Consider the following 23135-nt stretch of genomic DNA (forward strand, 5'->3'; position numbering starts at 1 on the left):
CGGCGTGGGCCCCACACGGGCGCCGCCCGTGAAAAAAACCGACAATCCGCCCGGGACACCCAAGCGTGTACACGACCTAGACGCACCCTCCAGCACACCCCTACACGTACCCCCTCCTCCCAGAACCCTCTATCCACAGGTGTCGCGCTCTCTCTCTCTTGGGGACACCTCCACCCCCATGTGTCACACTTTCTCTCTCCTCGAGACACCTCCACCCCCAGGTGTCTCACGCCCACACCCTCTCCCGGACACCTACACCACCCAGGTGTCACCTTCCCGTACCCGGACGTCCACCCTCCAGCACCTATAAAAGGACCCTCCCAGCCCCCTTCTCCAGACAAGCCCCCAGCAAGCCCCTACGCGCAAGCTCTCTCTCAAGCTCTAGGACATGTCCTACACTCTTCTCCCCCCCCCCCCCCCCCCCCCCCCCCCCCGTGTGAATAGACTTTAAGTGTGCCTCTCCTTCAACCCTTGCCTTGCTCTTCCCTAGGCCTCCCTAGACGTACACTCTTCTCAAGAGCTCTCCAGGTTAAGGACACCCTCTCAATTCCCCCCCCCCCATATGCGGCGACTTAAACTTAAGCTAAGAGGTCGTTCCTGCCCATAAGCCCAACAAGCTTTTCCTACCCCAAACGGACTCCGTTTTCGAATCCGTTTGAACCAGTAGAATTCTCTCTTTTCTCTCCACGCTCCCAACCTCTTATATTCACCTCGTTTTCTCTTTATCCTCTTAAAACTCTAGTGCTCCTATGGCGCCGAAACGCCGCCGAATTGAAGAACCGCGCGCTGCCCAAGGAGGGAATGAAGCAAATCGCGTCCCTGCAATCGACTTCGCCCCTCTTGAAGTGGATAGGCATGAAAATGATAACCAGGTTGGTCATTTAACAAGTTTTAAGTAAAATTCTCTCTTATCAAGCTTAATGCAAAGATTCTCGAAATAATAAGAAAGGAACCAAGGTTAAACCCTAGTATAGATGGCCTAAAGTACCTTATGGTTACTCTTAAGTAAAGTTATAGGAAAGTAATCTTGCTTTCGAATCATTGTCTTTCCGAAACGATGGTTTTTGTTAATGCGTGAATTCATTGAATTAAGGCTATGTCTCTTTTTATTGGATATACTGTTGGTATATTGCTAACATGCAGGTACAGCTTCTCCCCCCCCTTAGCTAACTCCGTGCTTGCCTGTGTAGCCGGGCGGAGGATATAGCGAGGCCGGGAGTCGGCCCAAGGCAATCCCCTCCTATGCCACTGGGAATTGGTTTTCACCATCAGGGTGATGTATATATGCTGCCTAGTTCTGTGGGTCCAGGCTAGTGCGGTGACTTAACCCCCACCTCATGAGGAGACGTCCCCTCCGAAGAGCGAGAGGGTTTGGTACAAGCGTCAGTACCTGAGGGGGTGACAGGACGGCTTGGCCCTCATCGTCTGGCTGACGACGAGGAGAGACGGTCCGTGAGGTTTACCCAGCTGGTTGAGGCTGGAAGATCGAATTCTAGATTATCGATGTAGTTGTGGTTATGGTTATGGTTTGGACATGAGTTTGGATTGGAATATCGGCCCGGTTTCAGGGTCTTTGTAAATATTTTTCACTGTAAGTATGCTCGTTGATTTCAATGTTGTGCTAAGAAAGACTTTCTTTAAGGAATCAAGTGTAATTAATTAACAAAGGAATTTGTTTTTAAGTGTTTCACAGTGTGGTAGGACTTAATTAGGAAACAATTGAACGGGTGAGTGTGTGGAAAGTGGGAGAATGGATGCCCTGACGGTACCATTCTAAGGATGGGTGGACCCGATCAGTCGGGTAGCTTTCTACTAGTCGTAACCTACGATACTTAGGGAATAGTAGAGTCACGAACAAGACTTGTTTTAGGGGACCGAGCCAGCGGCCGTGCCTCATGAATACGGGGGAAAAAGGCGTTGGCTTCCTTGAACCAAGTGTGGGTCTTGTTCCATCTCCACGCACATCTCGTGCTGGGGATTAGAATTTCCTTTAGGATGACTACGTTTCCCCTGCGAGATAGAGTTAGGTCCGTCCGTTTGCTCGTAACCTCGTATTTCTACGAGATCGAGGTGTCGTCGATCGGAAAATAACACGAGACTTGACCGCCTATCAAAAGGATTCCCCCGCCCTTCGGGACGGGGGCCTTTTAGTACACGTGGTATCAGAGCGCGTTTAGACTTGGGAGATTTTATATTGTATTCTCTTGTTGCTCTAGGAATTCTTGTTAAACTAATCTAGTTACTGCTGGATGCAGGAGGACGAGATGGATCCCTATTCTCGCTTCCTGGTATTCCAATGCATGTTCATGACTGCTTGTCGCTCTTCCGAATTCGAGTTCCGTGACACTATGATGCACATTGTAGACAAGCTAACCCTTCCTCTTTACACTCGCATCGAAAGGGGATGGAACAGAACTGAGTATTGGCATCGTCGATCTACCTACTTCATCATTCGAGCTGAGCACGTCGGCAATCTCACCAACGACTTGAGGCGGATCCGATATGCCGAGATGTTGCGGATGGTTCGCCTGTTCTGGTTTATTGGCACTCCTCGTAACACCTATGTCACTATCGATGGGAATCGCATGCTGCAGAATCGTTGGGTTTATGATAAGGTGACTCAAGTTGTACCCCCTGATAGAGTAGCCGTTACCCGTCTTTCTAGACGAGGTTTACTTCCCCTACCAGAGACTTATCGAGTTCTTGAAACCATGGGAGAACCCCCCTACTTTTTCAATGCTACCACCGCAGATCTTTATTAGGTTTCCTAGAGGACTACCATGTAAATAAATAAGATTGGATTTAGTCCAATCCTTGTAAATGGCTTGGTTTACTTGTAAATGGCTTGGTTTACTTGTAAATATTAAAGCTTGGAATAAAAAGTTTTGATTTTCACACTCATTGTCTTATGTGTATTAAACCGCCTAAGCGTCATAATTCTAAATTTAGCTTCTTATTGATAACCAGGATCGTCAACTTCTTGCTCCCAATGCATTATATACAGATACACAGGAGAAGAAGCTTCTCCTCAAACAAATGCAACCTCCCTCATTTAATGGGGCAGGTTCAAAGATTGAAAGGGATGCAGAAGTTTGGATAGAAGCCATGGACGATTACTTTTCGGCTGCTGGTACAGGAATTGGGAATCAATCCATGCTTGCTAGATTCCGTCTTACCGGGGACGCCAAACTTTGGTGGAAGCAATGGTGCCGAGATAAGGGCGTCACTGAAGATACCCAAACCTGGAGTGACATTAAGCAAGCTGTGAAGGGCCGTTATCTTCCCCCATCTCATGAATCTATTAAGATGAACGAGTTCTTCAGCCTCAAGCAGCTTAGCTTAACCTTGGAGGAATACTACTCAAAATTTGTCACACTTGGCAAATATGCTCCACCTATGTCGATCACTCAACAAGTGGCCCGATTTTGCCAAGGGCTGAACGAACCTTTGGATTCTCGCCTTGAAGCAATGAGGCCAACTACCTTACAAGATGCTCTTACTCGAGCCAAACCTCTGGCTAAAGAAGTAAAGAGTGGTCAAGCAAAGAAGAGAGTCTATCCTGAGTCTAACCCAAGGGGGCGCCTTCAGAGGAATTACCAATCGAATTTCCGCCACAACACTATTGGTCAGTACCCCAATAATTTTGTCCCCCGCAGTTATGCTAATTCCACTTCAGAATCCTATGGGGACCAAAGGTGCTTTTATTGCAATGAAGTTGGCCACTTCCGGAATGAATGCCCCAAACTTGCAAGATCCTCTCTCAATCCTAATGTCATTCCTGCTCCACAAGGCGGCCGGGGAGTTCAAGGTCGTGGGACTCCTAATAACCGCCAGGCTGGACGAGGTGGTGGTGGACGTGGTAGAGGTCGTGGAGTGACTGCCCGTGTCTGCTCTATGATTGGTGAACCGACTTTAGAGATGGAAGAAGAAGAGCAAGCCACCATTCATGCAGCTATAGAACATCAAGGACCTAATCAGCAGTTTTCTGTTATCCAAGCTCCGGCCACTTATCAAGGTAGATCTTTCCAGCTTTTGGTTGATTGTGGTAGTACGCATTCGTTTCTTTCTCCAAAATGCTTGCGTAAGCTACAGTTAGATCAAAAACCAGCCCAAGCAATGATTGTTGAGTTAGCTAGTGGAAAAGAAGAAGTATCCCGACATTGTGTGGGAGATCTTGAATTTGAATTGGATGGTGAATCAACCCATGGGTATTTTAGAAGCTTACCATTAGGGATTTATGATGGAATCCTTGGTATGGATTGGTTAATTGCAAACAATGCTGACATTCACTGTGCTGAAGGAAGCATCACCTTTAAGAATAGTCAAGGACAGGTAGTATCAGCCCAGGGAAAAACAGGTAAACCCAAATTTCATTTGGTCAAAGCTAATCGTCTTCTTAAGGGAGTGCGCAAGGGCCAACAGATCTTCCTTGTCAAACTCAACAAGGTAGAAGAAAGCAACCCAGATTTAGAACCCTCTTGGCTCCAGGAGTTTTCAGATATCTTTCCAGAGGAACTTACAAAACTACCCCCATCTCGAGAAGTAGATCATGGGATTGAGTTAATCCCTGGTGCTGAATCAGTTTCAAGGAGACCTTACAAAATGTCTCTTCCCGAAGCCATAGAGCTCAAGGAACAACTTAGGCAGCTTATTGAGCAAGGATTCATTCGCCCTAGTAATTCCCCATGGGGAGCGCCTGTTCTTTTCCAGAGAAAGAAGGATGGCTCGCTTCGGCTTTGTATTGACTACCGAGGCCTAAACAAGGTCACTGTCAAAAACAAATACCCCATTCCTCGCATCGACGAACTTCTTGACAGACTTTATGGATCCAAAGTTTTCTCCAAGATGGATTTAAGGTCTGGCTACTATCAAATCAGGATCAAGGAATCAGATATCTCTAAAACCGCTTTCAATACCCGCTATGGCCACTATGAATTTACAGTCATGCCATTCGGATTAACCAATGCTCCCGCCACCTTCAACCGCCTGATGCAGGATATCTTCCGACCCTACTTGGATGAATTTGTCCTTGTCTTCTTCGATGACATCTTGGTCTATTCTCAGTCAAAAGAGGAACATGAGGAGCATGTACGCAAAGTATTGCAAATACTGCGCGAACATAAGCTCTATGCCAAGAAAAGCAAATGTACCTTCTTCACTTCCCAAATTGAATATCTAGGGTTCATTGTCTCCTCAAAGGGCATCTCAGTAGACCCTGCCAAAGTCAAGGATATATTGGAATGGCCACCCCCTAGGACAGTCAAAGAAATCCGTGGGTTTCTAGGCATCACAGGATGGTATAGGATATTCATCAAGGATTATGCCAAGATAGCCGCACCCTTAACTGATCTCCTCAAGAAGGAATGTAAGATAGTATGGCTACCAATCCACCAAATCAGTTTTAGCCAACTTAAAGCTATCCTCACCTCAGCACCAGTTCTGAAGCTCCCTGACTTCACCAAAGAGTTTGAGGTTGTCACTGATGCTAGTGGCCTTGCACTTGGTGGTGTCTTAATTCAAGAAGGAAGGCCTGTGGCTTACACTTCTCGTAAGCTTAAATCCTATGAAGTCAATTATGCCACCCATGATTTGGAACTCCTTGCAGTTGTTCATTGTTTCAAGTTATGGAGACACTATCTCCTAGGCCGTAAGTTTCTGCTTGTAACTGACCACCAGAGCTTAAAGTGGATCTTCACCCAGCCCAATCTCAACATGAGGCAAAGGAGGTGGATTGAGATTCTGCAAGAGTTTGATTTTGATATCAAATTTTGTCCTGGAAAGGATAATGTTGTAGCAGATGCCCTCAGTCGCAAATCCTTCCTAAGTGCAATCTCTATGCCAAATAACCCCATCCTAGAGAAGGTAAAGCAGGTTTCACTTCATGACCCTGATTACCAAAAGCTAGTAAGTCTGGTTCACAAGGAGGCACCCACAGAAAAGGAAAATATATTGATCAAGGGATACACCCTCGATGATGAATGCCTCTACTTCATGCATAGGTTATGTATCCCCAAAGATCTTGCACTAAAGAAGATGATCTTGTATGAAGCTCATGATAGCCCAGTAGCAGGACATCCAGGTTATGCAAAAACCTTGAATGCCTTAAGGAGAAGTTATTTTTGGCCTGGAATGAAGAGAGATATCCTTCAATACATCAGACAATGCCTTTCATGTCAAAGGATTAAAGCTGAAAGAATCAAAATGCCCGGGAAACTCCAACCTCTGGACATTCCTCAGATGAAGTGGGAATGTATCAGTATGGATTTTGTCACAAGTCTTCCCACAACACAAGGAGGGTATGATTCTATATTAGTAGTTGTGGATATGCTTACCAAAGTCACTCATATTATCCCAGTAAAGAAGACATTTAAATCTTCTGATATTGCCCGCCTTTTCATCAAGGAAATCTTTAGGGTTCATGGATTGCCAAAAAGAATAGTCAGTGACCGGGACTCTGACTTCACTTCAAAGTTCTGGACATCATTATTCCAGGCTATTGGAACACAACTTTGTTTCAGTACAGCTTACCACCCAGAAACAGATGGTCAAACTGAGAGAGTTAATCAGGTTATAGAAGACATCCTGAGAGCCTATTGTGGGCGTGAACCAAAGAAGTGGATTCAGTATCTCCCTCTAGTGGAATTCTCTTACAATACATCCTATCACCAAAGCATAGGGATGTCACCATTCAAAGCTCTTTATGGTCAGGAATGTTTGTCTCCCTTAAATTTCTCTGACCCCACACTAAAGGTTGAAGCCTCCAGGATAATGCTTGAAGAAATGGAAGAACAAACCAAAGCTATTCGTAAGGATATTAAAGCCGCCCAGGATCGACAGAAGCATTATGCTGATACCAAAAGATCTGACAGAATTTTTCAGCAAGGAGACAAAGTTTTTCTTCGAGTGCGGCCAAAGAGAAGTTCTCTATCTCTTGGAAAATTTAGGAAACTGAGTCCAAGGTATTGTGGGCCTTATGAAGTCATCAAATGTTTGGGGAAACATGCCTACAAACTTCGCCTCCCAACCCACCTCAAGATCCATGATGTATTCCATGTAAGCTTACTAAAGCCATATGTGCCTCATCCTGATCATGTTCTTGATGATGAACAAATTGTAATGCCAACTCAGGGAGTCCTTGAAATGAGACCTAATAGAATCATCGACTCTAGAGAAAGAGTGCTTCGCAATAGAATCCTTAGGGAACATTTAGTGGAATGGAAAGATTACCCTGAGGAGGATGCCACTTGGGAGGAAGAGTCAACCCTCCAAAAGAATTACCCAGAGTTCGTGCCGAGATGAGGACATCTCGAGTTCTTTTAGTAGGGAAGGATGTAACATACCCATTGTAAATAACAATGTACTTGCTTCAGAGTTGAAAAATATAACTTAGTTTGTCATTTTTACGATCAAAAAACTTCTATTTTTGGAAAATGAGCCATTTTTGCTTAGAAATTTGTAATTCTGAATCCAAATTTGGAATCTACGCGTAGTTTTACGCTTAAAATAGTTTTTTCTGAACTAAAAACGGGTACCCGGAATGGGTTTAATTAAGCTTTTAAGCCTTTAATCTGCGAACTTCCGACCAAAAATAGTAACTATCCAGGCGTCTAATCAACGAACGGAATACGCCCCCATGGTCACGGGGCAAGGCCGGACATTTCCGTCAAAAAATATTTTTTGACCCCCCCGGACGACGGCGGGCGGCCGGCGTGGGCCCCACACGGGCGCCGCCCGTGAAAAAAACCGACAATCCGCCCGGGACACCCAAGCGTGTACACGACCTAGACGCACCCTCCAGCACACCCCTACATGTACCCCCTCCTCCCAGAACCCTCTATCCACAGGTGTCGCGCTCTCTCTCTCTTGGGGACACCTCCACCCCCATGTGTCACACTTTCTCTCTCCTCGAGACACCTCCACCCCCAGGTGTCTCACGCCCACACCCTCTCCCGGACACCTACACCACCCAGGTGTCACCTTCCCGTACCCGGACGTCCACCCTCCAGCACCTATAAAAGGACCCTCCCAGCCCCCTTCTCCAGACAAGCCCCCAGCAAGCCCCTACGCGCAAGCTCTCTCTCAAGCTCTAGGACATGTCCTACACTCTTCTCCCCCCCCCCCCCCCCCCCCCCGTGTGAATAGACTTTAAGTGTGCCTCTCCTTCAACCCTTGCCTTGCTCTTCCCTAGGCCTCCCTAGACGTACACTCTTCTCAAGAGCTCTCCAGGTTAAGGACACCCTCTCAATTCCCCCCCCCCATATGCGGCGACTTAAACTTAGGCTAAGAGGTCGTTCCTGCCCATAAGCCCAACCACGACATGATATATTTCAAGATTAAGAGATATTTGGTATATGGATTTTGGTGCCTCTAACCACATGACCAGTCATGGTAAGTGGGTTAGAGATATGCAGAAAATGGAAAAACCACGATTTATAGAAACTCCATGATAGGAGATATGTCAAGATCAAGAGATATTTGGTATATAGATTTTGGTGCCTCTAACGACATGACTAGTCATGATAAGTGGTTGAGAGATATACAGAAAATGGAAAAAACAAGATACGTGGAAACAAGTGATGATACTGCATATTCCATTGCACATGTTGGTAAAGTGTGATTGTCTATGTAGGATGGCAAAACTTGGTATATATACTTCATGTTCTAAATATTATAAGAACCTAGTTTCTGTTGGACAGATGGTTGACCAGGGTATACAAGTGAGGTTTAATCCTTAAATATGTTTTATGGAAGACTTTAAAAATTAGTGCCGCTTGGTTACAAAGGATAACATAAATGGAAGGATGTTTAGTTTGGATCTGAACATGCCTAAGGTGAAGGAAACCATGTTTACGCATGGAATAGGTGTCATTATAGATATTGATATATGGCAGAAGCACATTGATCATGTGAATATACACAAAAAAGAATTTTGAAAGAGTGGTTGTCCCACCATTTTAGCAGCACAAACTTACCAACTCCTTTCACTAGATATATGAGGAGTTGTTTGCACATGTGAATATGTCTCCTTTGAGAAATAGACTCAAGCGAGGATATTCCAACTTAATGTAACTATAAATCAAATGCATATTTTTCTTTTGTGAAATAACATACACACTTATATTGCCATACCCATTTTAAGCTATATTCAATATTGTCTTCTCCATGGACACTATAGTTAATATTAACGTATGTATAGTATAACTAATGTAAATATTTTCTAGACTTTGAACCTAACTAAACTTACGGAATACTAATTATATAATATACTAACTATACTAAATACAAACTTATTATGCGGATATTATACTTAATACTATACTAAATACTAAATATAAACTATATTATGTTGGATATTATACTCAACACTATAATAAATACTCAATATGCTAAATACAAAATATGTTATTTTGGATATATCAATGCCATATCGTATGTTGAAGTCTCATGTTTGTATAGCTCCCATTACGAGGAGTAGATATGGTTGATTCGCCACTGCCACCGGATGCCTAGCATCCTCATATTCACATGGGAAGGTAGCCTAGGAGGCCATATAGTTTAGATACGACTTACATTAGATTTGTCACATTACCATATAGACTACCTTCACATGGGAATTACCATATAGACTACCTTCACATGGGAAGGTAGCCTAGGAGGCCATATGATTTAGATATGACTTATGTTAGATTGGGCGCACTACCATATAGACTACATAATGCTACATTGGGACTCTCATTTCATAATGGTAATGGACCACACATGGAGTAGGTAGAATTTACTCTTGCACACTCTGTTGTGACATTGTGGATATGGCATGACATTGTGGACTCCAAGGTCAGTGTTGCAGATGGTTATGGTGGAAAGTGGGGTCACCCTAATCTCACCATTGATTTGCCTTTTGTAATGTCCCCATGCTTTTATTACTTCCTTCAACTCATTAATATTATATCTCTTACATAATTGTATCAATTCAAGCAGCTTGAACACAAGTCGATAAGAGATTGTAGTGGTCATCTCTTTACTACTATGTTTTTATTCTATTTCATTGAGGCCTCCCCATGACTTGTAAGCAGTCAAACCACACACTCGAGATCATGGACATCTTCTTGCACCTTGTCCTAACCCTCACATTGTTTCCCTAGATATTTCACCACACTTGAACAAGATACCCTCATTGAATTTTTCTGGTTCTTTTATTAGACGAATTGCTAAACAAAAATATACAACTAATTAGTCTTCAACATGATAAAATATTATGTTAATGCCCAACATGATAAGTAGGAAGTATTTTTATCTTGGTTTAGGTAGTTCTTTACAATTATTTTTTTTTCTTCCCTTATTAGGACTCCATATGATCTAGCTTTTGAGAAATTATTTCAATTTCTTACCACGAGAATAATCTCCCATGTGCTTGAAGCAAACCGGGTCATCAAGTCCTACCAAAGAAGTCTTGGAATTTCATCTAGCCAAAGCACAAGAGGCTTACACAAGGCATTCCAACAAAACAAAGGGAAATTTCCAATTGTTGAAAGGGGATGGGATGTACCTCTAAATAATCAAGCAAATATTAAAGCAAGTGGGCAAGCAATGATTAAAGCAAGTGGGCAAGCAATAATCTCACAATTTTATATCATTTTCAATTATGAAGAAAATTAATGACATCTCCATGAAGCTCTGACTTCAACCAGTTAGATAATGCATGATGTTTTCCATGTTAGTTGTTGTTGTTGAAGCCATACGTAAGTCCTTTGGAGAAGGTGCCCTTTTAAAGCTATGTTTTGTTCACACCTATTTGTTGGTTTTGATATTTTAGGGATTTTTTGAGAAATAATGGCATGTGGCATTTATTGCTAGCTTAGCTTGTGTGGTTATGTAAATACCTTAGCTTGTGTGTTGGCCATGCAGTATATGAAGGATAATATGTGTATATGTAGCTTTACCTACAAAGGGGATATATAATATCTACAAAGTATTTTTGAAAACAAAAATCCATGCATAAGCCCTACTATGTCCAAGGTTTTGAACATGCTGAAACCAGAAGTGATAGACAAAGTAAAAATTGTGATTCCAGAGAAGATATTCCTTCATTTATTCAAGCATGGCTCTAACTGTCGTACAAGCATCAATACCTCACAAAGTTCCAAAATTGAGGGACATATGAAGCCGTTTGACTTGATGATGAGGAGAAGAACCCAACATTGTTAACGGACTACCTAGATGCAATGTAACTCTTATCAACAAGCTAAGCAAGAAAGAATATCATGTGCATCCCCGCACTTGGATGCTACATGAACATACTATACAGACAAGTTCAAGGACCTAAGGTCGGATATTATCCTTGTCTACTGAGTGGTCAGTTAGTTGTGCAAGTCTCACATAAGCCATACCACATGTAATCCTCTTGTATAACGTAATGATATAAAACTTTCATTTATTAGACCTAAACCCACACAATGAGCCCAGTTAGAAGTCAAACTCAGTGTTTATCCAAAGTGGGGTGAATGAGAATCCATTGTCAAGGCATTATAACAACACCCTAGGGGATAAGGTAGGATGCTTTAGGGCTTGCTATAGGCTATGGACAAGGGTGGCCCCATGGGTAGCCCATATTGTCCCCAAGGCCTTTCCCAAGAAGCCTAAGGCAACATGAACCCCTATATAAGGGGTATTTGGGGGCTAATTCCTCCACCTCATGCCTACAAGAACCCATGCATAAACATAGCCAAAGGTAGTATTTTGTGCAAGAAAACACAATTGCATGTTGCTCAAGGATGAAAACGACATGTTTTGTTAACATCCATAAATACAAACATTCAGAGGGTTATTTGGGACCTAATCATGGCTATCTCTCTCTCTCTCTCTCAACACACACACACATACTCATACTGAAAATATAAACGGAATATTATCTACACAAACTAACAAGTTAAAGTTTTATCAATACAAAAGAGTATGCCTTCGTAGTAAGAGAGATAATAGAGTATGCCTTCGTAGTAAGAGAGATAATAGAGCCAACGCTTAGCAAGCAAGGTAAAAATTAAGAAGACGCCTTTATGAAGTGTAGAATAATTCACTAATCTTTTTCAAAGGGTGCTTGGAAAGTGCTGATAGTTGGGCGAATGAAACTTCGTATAAAGATAAAAGTAGTATTAGCCCTTATGTAACTTATGGTAAGTGTGAGCACAATGTAGTCTAAACTTGAGTCTTGCAATTCACTGCTGTGAGGTTACCTACTAGTAAGGAGATGAATTGTAACCTCCTCTTGGTCAGTCCACCACTCACACCATTAGCTTGGTGCCCAGTGCCCAATTCACATGGCCACATCTCGTATTAGTCTAAATTTGAAATATATCATCTTTGGTTTTCCCTCTTATCCCCCCACCTTTTCTTCCTTCAGCTATGTCCCAGGACCCATTATCATTATCACTTTATTGTCCATGTTGGCATTTGGCTTCCGCTAGTTTCCCATCCCTACTACCATAAGTCCCTAGAACATCCCTAATGGAGGACATCTTCATGCACATGTGGGTTCTCAGCTCCTTTCAAACTTGGCACACCATTAGAGTGATGAGGAGGATGAAAGAAACCCAATCTCAGGCCACCTCCATGTAAATCTACAAGAAATATGGGCAAGCAGGGCCACATCATAGATACATGTGTACTTTTGGGGGCATTGGGCTATATTAGGCATAGGGCTCATGGGCATTGTACCTTTTTTATTATATTTTACTTTATAAACATTATGTCTTCTTGGTGCTCATGCCCAAACTTCCATGTCCTTCTTGGCTATTGCCTTAGGATGGTGACCTACACCCATGCCTATTCCATGCCCTAAGTAGCCCCTTTCTTGCACAATGGTTACACACCAAACCTAAAATCGAAAAAAGTTGATTCAAATTGACAGTCCTCTAGGATGTCTATGGAAACCTTTGTTGAAATTCGTGGCGCTCATGCTAGATCAAAGATGTGGAGCAGAGAGACGCAAAATACAAGAAAAGATCTTGCTTATTAAGTTGCTCAAAGTACAACTAAGCTTCATACTCCATAAAATGCCTTCTAGATCCACCTTTAAATAGGTGAGCTAGTGGACCATAAGTCCATTCACACACACACCCTTCTCCTCCCCTTTTACACAACCTTAGTCCTTTAATACCCCCCTCAATACCAACTATGAAAAAAAATTGGAATAGGTGGTATTGAACATAGGTTGCCTTTATAACATTAGGCGTACAAGGTTAGGAATATAGGTGTGGTTACATTGAGATTTAAAACAATTTTTCAGTGGAGTTAGAGGCTGATACCCTCTGACTCTTTGTTAGGACATCTGGAAGTGACATGTCTCGTTTGTTTACACTTGTTACATTTCATTTTGTTGGGATATTTGATCCAACAATTATTTGCCAAATGACCCACCTTTTTGCAATGGACACACCTTACTTTGATCACTTGATGTAACAAAGCTTGTTGGATATTCAATGAAGTTATTGCATTTGAAGATTCAGCTCCTCCCTTTGGCCTCTTTTCTTCATCAAGACAAGATTGAATGACCCCTTCAAGGGTGGGATTAGGTATGTTCTTCAGGGTGGTGACTAAGGTGGGGTACACCTTCTTGACTGCTTTTAGCAAAACAACCACTGCATCATCTTCATCCATTCTCGCATTCACTGATGCAAGTTGAGCCATAAGACCCTTCAATTGAGAGATGAAGGCTCCAATGCCGTCTCCCTCTTTGAGTTCCAAGCTGAAAAATTCAATTTTAAGTAAGATCTTGGAATTCTTACCACGAGCTCCATAGAACTTGTCAAGCTCATCCCATTTCTCATGGTGGTGAATGAGAGCCTCATCAAGATGAAGCATGATGATGGCTTGTGCCCTCTCATCATCTTCAATATCTTCAGCCTTAGTTTGATAAATAACCTTAGTGCCGGAGATGAATGGCCAAAAACCATCATCTTGTACTTTGACAAGAACTTGCGAAGTGTGAAGCCCTCTCCTGAGAACTTCTTGATTTGGGTGTTGTCCTTTGACATTGGGTATTGAAGGAGATTACAAGAGACTAATCGGCTGATTTATGAAGAAGAAAGACCAAAAAATTTGTGATGTTTTGGCTTAAGTAGAAAGAGAAAGGCTAATGAGAGTGCAACAACCCTTAATCAAGCCAAGGATGTTGCATAAAAAAGGAGATTAAGATGGTGAAGCTTATGGTTTAGCACTTAGGGTTTGTGCCAACCACTAATTCTGATGGAGATTAGCTTCATTAGTGTTAAAGAACACTTTGTTTGGTGATTAAGATCACCATTAGTGTTTAGCAACACTATTAGTGCTTAAGAGCACATTTCTAGTGTCTAATGACACTTGCATTGGTGATTACCATTAGTGTCTAAGAACACTCTTAGTGTTTAGAAACACTTTGGAATGGCTCCCCTTTACTAGATTAGTAGCCTCATTTAGTGTTAATCAACACTATTAGTGCTTATAAGCACACTTTGAGAAGCTTTGTGCACTTGAAGATGTTGATGAAGCTTAATGACGTTTGATGAATAAGACTTATGAGCACCTCATAGTGTATGCCAACAACTTCAGAGGATCTGGAGCAAAGCCCTTTCAAGAGGCACTTAAGAGATTTAGAGCTAAGAAGAGGAGATTAGTGAAAAAAAACACTATTGTGAAGCTTTTATTCAAGCTTCCATGGCTTCCTCACAAGGGGCCCTGGTCTTTTGCTTCTTATACAAGCGCATCGCGGACAGCCATTAAGGCTCATCTCTTGGCTGTAGAGCCTTGAGACTATGGGCTTCAAAAGCCCTAAGCCCACATAGCCCCGAATTGCCTACAGATGGCGAATGGGCTGTAGACATCAGCGCTGCAAAAAATGGGTGCCGATTTGAACCAGATGCAATGCCGCTGCTCAGATAGGTAAAAACACCAAATTGACTGTACGGATCTAAGCGCCCGGAGGTCCTCTTGAACTTCCTAGTTGAAAGCACGCCAAGATTCGTCCTCCTCAAGCTGCTGGAAGGCCTCCACTGGCTGGGGGTAGATGAGTTGCACTCTAAAAACCACTTTTTTGACCTATTCTATACCTTGCAAGTTGCCTAGCTCTAGATACCATGTTGAAATTCATGGTTCTCATGCTAGATCAAAGATGTGGAGGAGAGAGAGACCCAAAATACAAGAAAAGATCTTGCTTATTGCTCAAAATACAACTAAGCTTCATGCTCCATAAAATGCCTTCTAGCTCCACCTTTAAATAGGTGAGCTAGTGGACCATAAGTCCATTCACACAGACACACCCTTCTCCTCCCCTTTTACATAACCTTAGTCTTTTAATAACCTTATAACATGTGAACAGGCCCCAAACACGCCCACCAAAATGGCTCGAAAGTTTTAAAAATTTTGTTGTTAATAAAGTTAACAAAACACCATAGGAATTACCTTCTCTAGCTAAGAGGATAGCTCAATCTAAGCTAACCAACCAGAAGAGTAGCTCTAGGAAGTGAAGATGGGAACTAACGATGGAGGTGAGAGCCAAGATAACCTACTCTGATATCAGTTGTGGAGTGGAGACAAAGGTAGCAACATACACACATGTGAAACAAGTAAGAATAGATGCAGAGAAATAAGTAAGAATAGATGCAAAGAAACATAACAATCAAAGTAAATTGATTTGATAATAAGTGAATTACAAGTGAAGTGACATGATAAGGTCACTTATCATAGATGCAGAGAAACACAACATCAAAGTAAATTGATTGATAATAAGTGACCTTATCAAAGGTGAGAAAGAAGTAAGAATAGATGCAGAGAAACACAACAATCAAAGTAAATTGATTGATAATAAGTAAATTACAAGTGAAGTGACATGATAAGGTCACTTATCATATCACTTACACACACACACACTCCTAAGAGTGTTTACACATGCTTGAAGGAAAAAGACCTTCTAAGGAGGGAAAAGTGGTCCGGCCCATTATTAGTGTACATCATATATCTACATCCACACATCACTACCATATAAATGGCTACACGACCATGGTTGGTTGACACTTGGGTGATGAAGTTGAACTTAGATGATGAGGTTGATGTAGTGAGATGTTTGGTAGGTTGTGCAATACTACAATGTAGGGCTATAATGAGTACAAAATTTGGTTTCTAATCCTCCAACTCAATTGTTATTATCTTTACTACTCTTCTCTTATCTTCTTGTCTTTTATATCTTCATTTTCTCCTATCACTTTCTAATTTCTTTGGCATTTGAATGGTTTCTTTGACATTTGAATAATGTCCTTCACATTTTTCTTTAAAAACACAAACGCTTTTGGTGAGCTACTATGATTCAAATCCCATGATGATTTAGCTTATCGTGAGGCTTGAGATGTTGTCATAGCAATGACACTTAAGTTTAATGCCATTAGAACTATGCAGTGATGTAGTATCACCGTCTTTGATGCCGCACACACAGCCCCCTCTTAAATCAATTGTTTAGATACATGGATGAAGTCTTCTAAGGCACTTGCAGTGTTACTATCTTTTTTGTACTTATTAATATTAGGGAGGTTGAGAGGGCTCGATGGTCATCATGATGGGTGAGTGAAGTGTTGCCCTCATGTGCACAAGTTCTTGTGGTGTGGTATATTTTCTAGTTGCATAATTATTCAGGGTAGACTACCATTTGTTTGCCCTTATCTTACACACAGGCTCTTGTGGCTTCCCCAACAACTGAGGAGAGGTCCTTGCGGTCTATTTACACCTTTTTGGGCCACCAAAATTTGAGTTTTTTGGTGATATTTATTACTTAGGGACCTTTTACTTGGAACATAAGGAAAAACTTCTACAGTAATAAGTAACTTGGTGATATTTACTCCTTAGTGACCTTCTACCTAAGCAACTTATCCATCTCCCAAGAAGTAACTAATTGCTTAGATATTAATTCATGAGCTTATTGTAGTATTGTTGGAAAATTTGGGACCAAAACTCAAAATTCGAGATCCATGAGATAATGTAAGATATGCACAGTAAGCCATTGGGACTCATCACAACTAATCGAATTCAAACATCACAACAATGTAGAAGGTCACAAAAATCAATTATTAATTGAGGAATTATAAGTATGAAGTTGATTTCAAACTAAATCCACCCTATGTGGAGGAAATCCAAGATTCTTTCTTCCCAAGTTATTATTAGCCTCATCAAGAAGTTTTGATACCAATTTTCCAAGCATTCAGGTAGATACATCAACTTAATATCTCAAAGAGCTCCTCTATGGTGCTACCATTGTTGTCAAGGACTGTACAAAGTTTCAAAGTTCCTAAGAAAGTTTAGTTTAATACACACATAATAGCCCAATGACTTTGATATGTGATAAGTGTGGGGTGGAATTGTGTCCAATGTGGGCTCCTAAGGTGAGTTTTATTGATCCACCCTCATCACCACCACATTCTAGTATAATAAGAAGCAAAAGTTATTGCAACTTCTTTGCGTGAACTTACAATTTTGTAGAAATTATTGTGTCAAAATGGGGATGCACCAAAACCCATAAGAAGAAGAAGGTGGGTAAACGTGATGATAGAGTCAATGTGTCCAAAGTGTCTTAATGAAGAAGAAGAAGATAGGTAAACGAGAAGATAGATTCAGTGTGTCCAAAGTGGCTCCAATAATGAAGACGCATCTACCACCTCTTTAAGCACTCCCTCTAAAGGATCCAATACTCGAACCAGTTAAGTAGACTATGATCAATGCCAAACCTACTTCAATGTGAAAGAGACTCAACCTAAAGTTTAAAAAGGAATGAGAGATTATCCTAGACAAGAGATGAGTTGACTAGAAGACACTACAAACTTGGTATGTGAGTGCAAGGAAAAATTTATAGCGTATATAAATAATACATCCAATGGTGTTATTAGCACAATAACATATGAAACATTTGGATATATCAAGTCAAATTCTATACTTAGTCCCTAAAGAGTAATCAAAAGAAATTTAAAACATGACTTGATGTCTAAGATGTTGATAAGGATGGCATGTGGCTCCAAAAGAGGTGAACATATCCTAAACATTGAGTTAGTAATATGGTGGGATTAATGAGATGATTAAGAGACAGTACCCAAGGGACATCACTAGACTAATAACCTTTCTATCTTCAAATATTGGAATGTCTATTGGGTCATTGCTCTAGGGATATCTGCATCTTACGAGCTAAGAAATAGACCTTAAATATTGGATGGATGGCAACCTACAAGTTGAAAATGAGGTTGTTGTGCTAACCAAGCAAGAACCAAGTGCCATTTAAAAACTTAAAGGATAAGACTTGGCCAACATTCTAGTTAATAAATTTGGGAGATTGTTATGAAAGGATGACACTAATGCAATACCACTAGTGGTTTGCAATAAGGGTTGGGATCATGGTTTATAAGGGTTTGCATCATGGATAGTGGTGCAGGTGTGACGATAACTACCAAGCACTACTAGCATAAATAGGGAAGGCCTCCTTTAGGATAGACTAAGTTCATTGTGAAAATGGGTGATGATACTATTACTAGGCCAATGGGAAAACTTTATGAATACTTTTAGAAATGGGGAAAACCTCCTTTAGTATAAACTAAACTCATTGTCAAAATAGGTGATGGTACTACTACCAAACCAATGGGATACTTTATGCTTGAGAGTCAAGATTTTCTCAATTATGCATCATCACAGGTGTGGTGATGGTACTACTACAAACTAATGAGAATACTTTAAGCTTGAGAGTCAAGATTTTCTCAATTATACATCATCACACTTGTGTGGTGATTAACTTCCTTAAGCAAACCAAACTCTTATGATGCCATTTTGGGCCAATCATTTATGTCAAAGTCCTAATTGATGCACGATTGGTCTATGGATCATGTGTATGTTGGAGTGGAGATAAAGATCGCAACACACACACATATGTAGCATGTAAATTATGCATCATCACACTTGTGTGGTGATGAACTTCCTTAAGCAAACCAAACTCTTATGGTGCCATTTTGGGCCGATCATTTATGTCAAAATCTAAATTTATGCAGGATTGGTCTATGGATCATGTGTATGTTAAAGTGGAGATAAAGGTAGCAACACACACACATATGTAGCATGTAAACAAAGAGCAAATAGAGAATAGAGGAGCACAACACTAAAAGTAGATTCATGAGAATGAGTGAAGTATAAATTAAGTAGATTCATGAGGATGAGTACAAATGAAATTATATTATAAGGTCATTTGAGCATAACACTCAAAGTAGATTCATGAGAATGAGTACAAACAAAATTATATGATAAGGTCATTTACACACTCACTCATACCTCCAAAAAGGGGGGAAAAATTACCCCAACCCATTATTAGTCTCTACATCCTCAAATCACCACCATATAAATGGCTACATTGATGTCAACATGTACAGGGAGATCATGTGGCTGATTAATCCCCAAATGGCAGCCGTAAGCCCAAAGCTTTATGAAAATCTTCTCACTTCTGTCATGGAGGAGAGAGCCTTTGTGAACATATCTACCACATTGTCATATGTAGAGACATAAGCGAGGCTAATATCTCTTTAAAATGAGCCTCTCCCTTGATAATGCACCTTAATGTGCTTTGTATAAGCATGAAACACTCATACTGCCAATGTACTCCTGCCTGCTGTCAGTAAAGATGGAGGTGGGGTGCTATAGTCCAACAATAAGATAGCTCGCATATCATGACATCTAGCACAATCGGAGTCACTGAAAGCATCTAATTGATGAATATCACCACTCTTAGCATATAATAGCCGAAGGAAATGAGTGCCTTTTAAGTATCAAAATGCTCGCTTGGTAGCCATGCTAATGTTCTTACTTCTCGGAATGTGTATAAACTTCCTCAAATATTGAATGTTTGACCTTGTAGCAAATCAGATAGATGAGGCACCTAACAATAACCTCTACAAGAACTTGATAAAGTGATGCATCAAATGGTTCACCTGTATCCTGTGGAGATTGAGCGTATCTACCTTTACTAGTGTAGCAATAGTCTAATAGTCTATCCCTTCGACCCATGAGGATTGGCTATTCGCGTCCCCAACATGGGCTTTCTATATTCTCTATTCAGTCTAGGAAATATGAGAGCCATTTCTTTGGATTCTACATGGCTTGGATTTACATTTCATCCATGTGATCACAGTTGCATGGATTACCTCATCTTTGGGGCAATACTTGTAGATTTTTCATATGACCCTAGAGCCTCATCATCGACAGGATTCCTTTATCTTTTCCATTTGACGTCATATGACCCTGGAGGATATTCGACTAGCCTCATCATCGACAAGATTCCTTTATCTTTTCCATTTGACGTCGGGGGTCATGAGATTCATGTATTGGTATTGGCTCTCTAGGATGGTGACATTTTCTCACGTATTGTGCTTCTTGTATATAGCATTTGTATTGGGCTATATTAGGCATAGGGCTCATGGACATTGTACCTTTTTTTTTATCATATTTTACTTTATAAACATTATGTCTTCTTGGTGCTCATGCCCAAACTTCCATGGCCTTCTTGCCTATTGCCTTAGGATGGTGACCTATACCCATGTCTACTCCATGCCTTGAGTGTTGCCTTAGGATGGTGACCTACACCCATGCATATTCCATGCCATGAGTAGCCCCTTTCTTACACAATGGTTACACACAAAACCTAAAATCGAACAAAGCTGATTCAAATTGAGAGTCCCCTAGGATGTCTATGGAAACCTTATAACATGTGAACAGGCCCCAAAACACGCCCACCAAAATGGCCCGAAAGTTACAAAAAATTGTTGTTAAGAAAGTTAACAAAACACTATAGGGTTTACCTTCTCCACCTAAGAGGATAGCTCAATCTCTACTAATCTGAAGGGTAGCACTAGGAAGTGATGATGACAGATAAGGATGGAGGTGAGAGCCAAGAAAACCTACTCTGATACTAGTTGTTGGAGTGGAGACAAAGGTAGCAACATACACACATGTGAAAGAAGGAAGAATAGATGCAGAGAAACACAAAATTCAAAGTAAATTGATGATAATAAGTGAATTACAAGTGAAGTGGCATGAATCATATCACTTACACACACACACACACACACACACACACACACACACACCTTGTACTCAATCAACTCTTCATCTTATGTAAGCATTTACTCATTTTAAGGTATTTTCTTTTATTGTCTTGGATTTATCTCATCCCAACTCTTGGATTAATCCAGTTGGCCCATTGGAACCTTAATTGGACCATAATCCAAAAATTTCTAAAAATGTAGACCCTTAGGCTCAGGTCCCTTATACGATTTTTAATTAATTCCTAATGCATATTGGAGAGTTCATTTTGAACTTCTGTTTCAAGGGAATCCAATTTAGACACTAGGAGGATTTTTATATCCAAATATATCTCAATTTTGGATTATCTCTCTCTAGACATTTTCTCTCTCTAGGCCAAAATAGGGTAAAACAAGATCTTTCTTCTACTTCAGAGAGGGGAATAATTACAAGAATAGAAGGGGAGGTTCTTACACCTTTACACCTCAAAAGCTGGAGGGAGGAATCTTATAATGAAGCTTCTCTCGGAATGCCTCTTGTGAATTGAGCCTTCTGTTGCTCTCCTCTTATATATCATCTTAGCTTGGGCAATAAAAGGGTTTCTCTTAGAATTGAGGTTACAATTTAGTGTCCTTAATATTTTCTCTCTTCCTTCTAATAATTACTCTTGTACAAGTTTCCAGTTATAGTTATGTAAATAAACCCTAAACCTTCATCATTATAATTATAATTATAGTAAAGACTATTGCTCACATATGCATAAGGGTTGTTTGGGAACTCACCATTAGTCCGCATAGAATGCAGCTAACCACAAGGAGCTTATCTATTGCTTCCCTCGGCATTGTCATTCCACTAAGGGCTCAATCACAACAGTAGAGACCGAGCAGAGCTATATAGAGATTTACTCCACATGCTTACTATGCCTCCCTATATGAATCTGATAAAAAGTTATGTGAAGCTGTGAGAAACTCATTCATTATGTCTCCCTCTTATTCATATGCTCGGATTTTAAGTGCTTGCATAAGTAGGCCACATACGCTCGGATTTTAAGTGCTTGCATAAGTAGGCCACATATGCCTTTGTACGCATATGTGCCTCGTCATGCATCTGGTAAAGTAGAGCAGGTGCATCACTAGCCTACTTGGCAGTATTACATGTGCCTCCTTACACACATGTGCCTCGTCACGCACCTCATAAAGCAGAGCAAGTGCATCCCTAGCCTACTTGGCATTGCTACATGAGCGATAACGATGAATAATGTTCCTTTTTATGAAAAGTGCTGCCAATGCATATTCCTATGCATCCGCGCCATCCCACCTAGCTTGTTCTACATTGAGAGGTGCGGAGACACATGCCACAATTACATTTGAACTAGTATCGCCATTTGAATTACCTGTAATATCCTATGCTAGGGCATTCGTTGATGCTTGTAACAACATTCAAAAGCCCTTTGGCAAATCAATACATGATACATCATTCGAAAGCCCTTTGGAAAATCAATACATGCTGATGAAGTTGATGATTGATAAGCTCAAGATGCAATGCCAATGATGGCCATGTAACACTTATGGCACATGCACACAATGGTTACACACCAACCTAAAATTGAACAAAGCTAATTCAACTTTGTGAGAAGCTCATTGGGGAACCCATCCCATCCTAGAATTTTCCCTTTAGGCAAATGCTTCAACACATCTTCCACCTCATCCACATAAATATCTCTTTCTAATTCATTTGTAGAAACATCTAATACCTGGTGAGACGAACCAAGTGAAACAAAGACTCTCTAGCTGCAAATGACATCAGGAGACATGACCTCCGCCGCGGACCCAACAAATGGTGATAAAAGTCCATACACACATCTAGAACACAAGTAGGATCAGTAATCAATACTCCTTGCCTATCTTGCATCCTGATAATATTCTCACATGCTCTCTCTCTCTCTCTCTCTCTCTCTCTCTCTCTCATGGGAGAAGAGAATGAAGAAGATTAAGAGTATATAAGCATAAACACTCTCAAGAGATAGACATTAATCCTACTCACATGCACTTAGAGTATAAGAACCAAGCAAC

At 41.0% G+C, this 23135-nt stretch overlaps 1 protein-coding gene across 1 annotated transcript in view; it reads left to right on the forward strand.

Moving 5' to 3' along the window:
• Positions 1 to 619: 619 nt before the first annotated feature.
• The window catches only part of LOC147636317 (aspartyl protease gag-polyprotein), a 36830-nt gene continuing 14314 nt past the window's right edge, over positions 620 to 23135 (forward strand). The window contains exons 1-2 of the mRNA XM_086802106.1: positions 620 to 872; positions 2256 to 2699. Coding sequence (XP_086658232.1) covers positions 750 to 872; positions 2256 to 2699 — 567 coding nt within the window. The 5' untranslated portion in view covers positions 620 to 749. The remainder of the gene's footprint in view (positions 873 to 2255; positions 2700 to 23135) is intronic.

This window comes from Cibotium barometz, chromosome 8, assembly GCF_041138505.1.
Source record: "Cibotium barometz isolate CiBa-2024 chromosome 8, ASM4113850v1, whole genome shotgun sequence".
NCBI classification, from domain to species: domain Eukaryota; kingdom Viridiplantae; phylum Streptophyta; class Polypodiopsida; order Cyatheales; family Cibotiaceae; genus Cibotium; species Cibotium barometz.